The sequence below is a fragment of the Cystoisospora suis genome (genome assembly GCF_002600585.1).
Source record: "Cystoisospora suis strain Wien I chromosome Unknown contig_3853, whole genome shotgun sequence".
Taxonomy (NCBI): Eukaryota; Apicomplexa; class Conoidasida; order Eucoccidiorida; family Sarcocystidae; genus Cystoisospora; species Cystoisospora suis.
This window is the reverse complement of record NW_027156648.1, coordinates 1-487: the sequence shown is the minus strand read 5'-3', so window position 1 is coordinate 487 and position 487 is coordinate 1. Positions and strand designations below refer to the sequence as shown.

General features: G+C 48.9%; 1 protein-coding gene across 1 annotated transcript; it reads right to left on the bottom strand.

The window, feature by feature from the left end:
• Positions 1 to 106: 106 nt before the first annotated feature.
• Positions 107 to 226, bottom strand: CSUI_007336 (retrotransposon nucleocapsid protein; the record flags this gene model as incomplete). Its single annotated transcript, XM_068067482.1, has 1 exon — positions 107 to 226. A coding segment is annotated over one exon (117 nt), but the record flags the coding sequence as incomplete, so codon positions are not given.
• Positions 227 to 487: the final 261 nt, after the last annotated feature.

Here is a 487-nt window from a genome sequence, read left to right as displayed (position 1 = left end):
GCTGTCACCGATGAATGCAGTGGAATGAAGTGGGCCATTTTCGAGAGCCTATCCACCACAACACATATGGAATCATACGCACGCCCCCCTGATGGTGGTAGACCGGTCACGAAGTCAACCGAGATAGACTGCCACGGCTTTTCTGGTATGTATAAGGGCTGCAGCAACCCCGGTGGCCTGGTACATCTAGGCTTATCTTTCTGACACTGAATGCACGAAGTAACATATTCGAGCACGTCTTGATTCAGGTTGTGCCACGTAAATTTCCGACGGATAGCCTTCACTGTTTTCTTCACTCCTGGATGCCCTGCAGCTGTTGAGTCATAGAACAGTCGTATAATATAAGTCCTCAGAGTTGCCGGAACATACACCCGCAAGACACCCCGTCTGTTACACAAAATAAGACCCCTGTGCAAGCTGAAGTTTTTCACCCGCGAACCGCTTGTTAGTCTTGCAAGTACTGCTTTACTAAAAACATCTCGGTCGT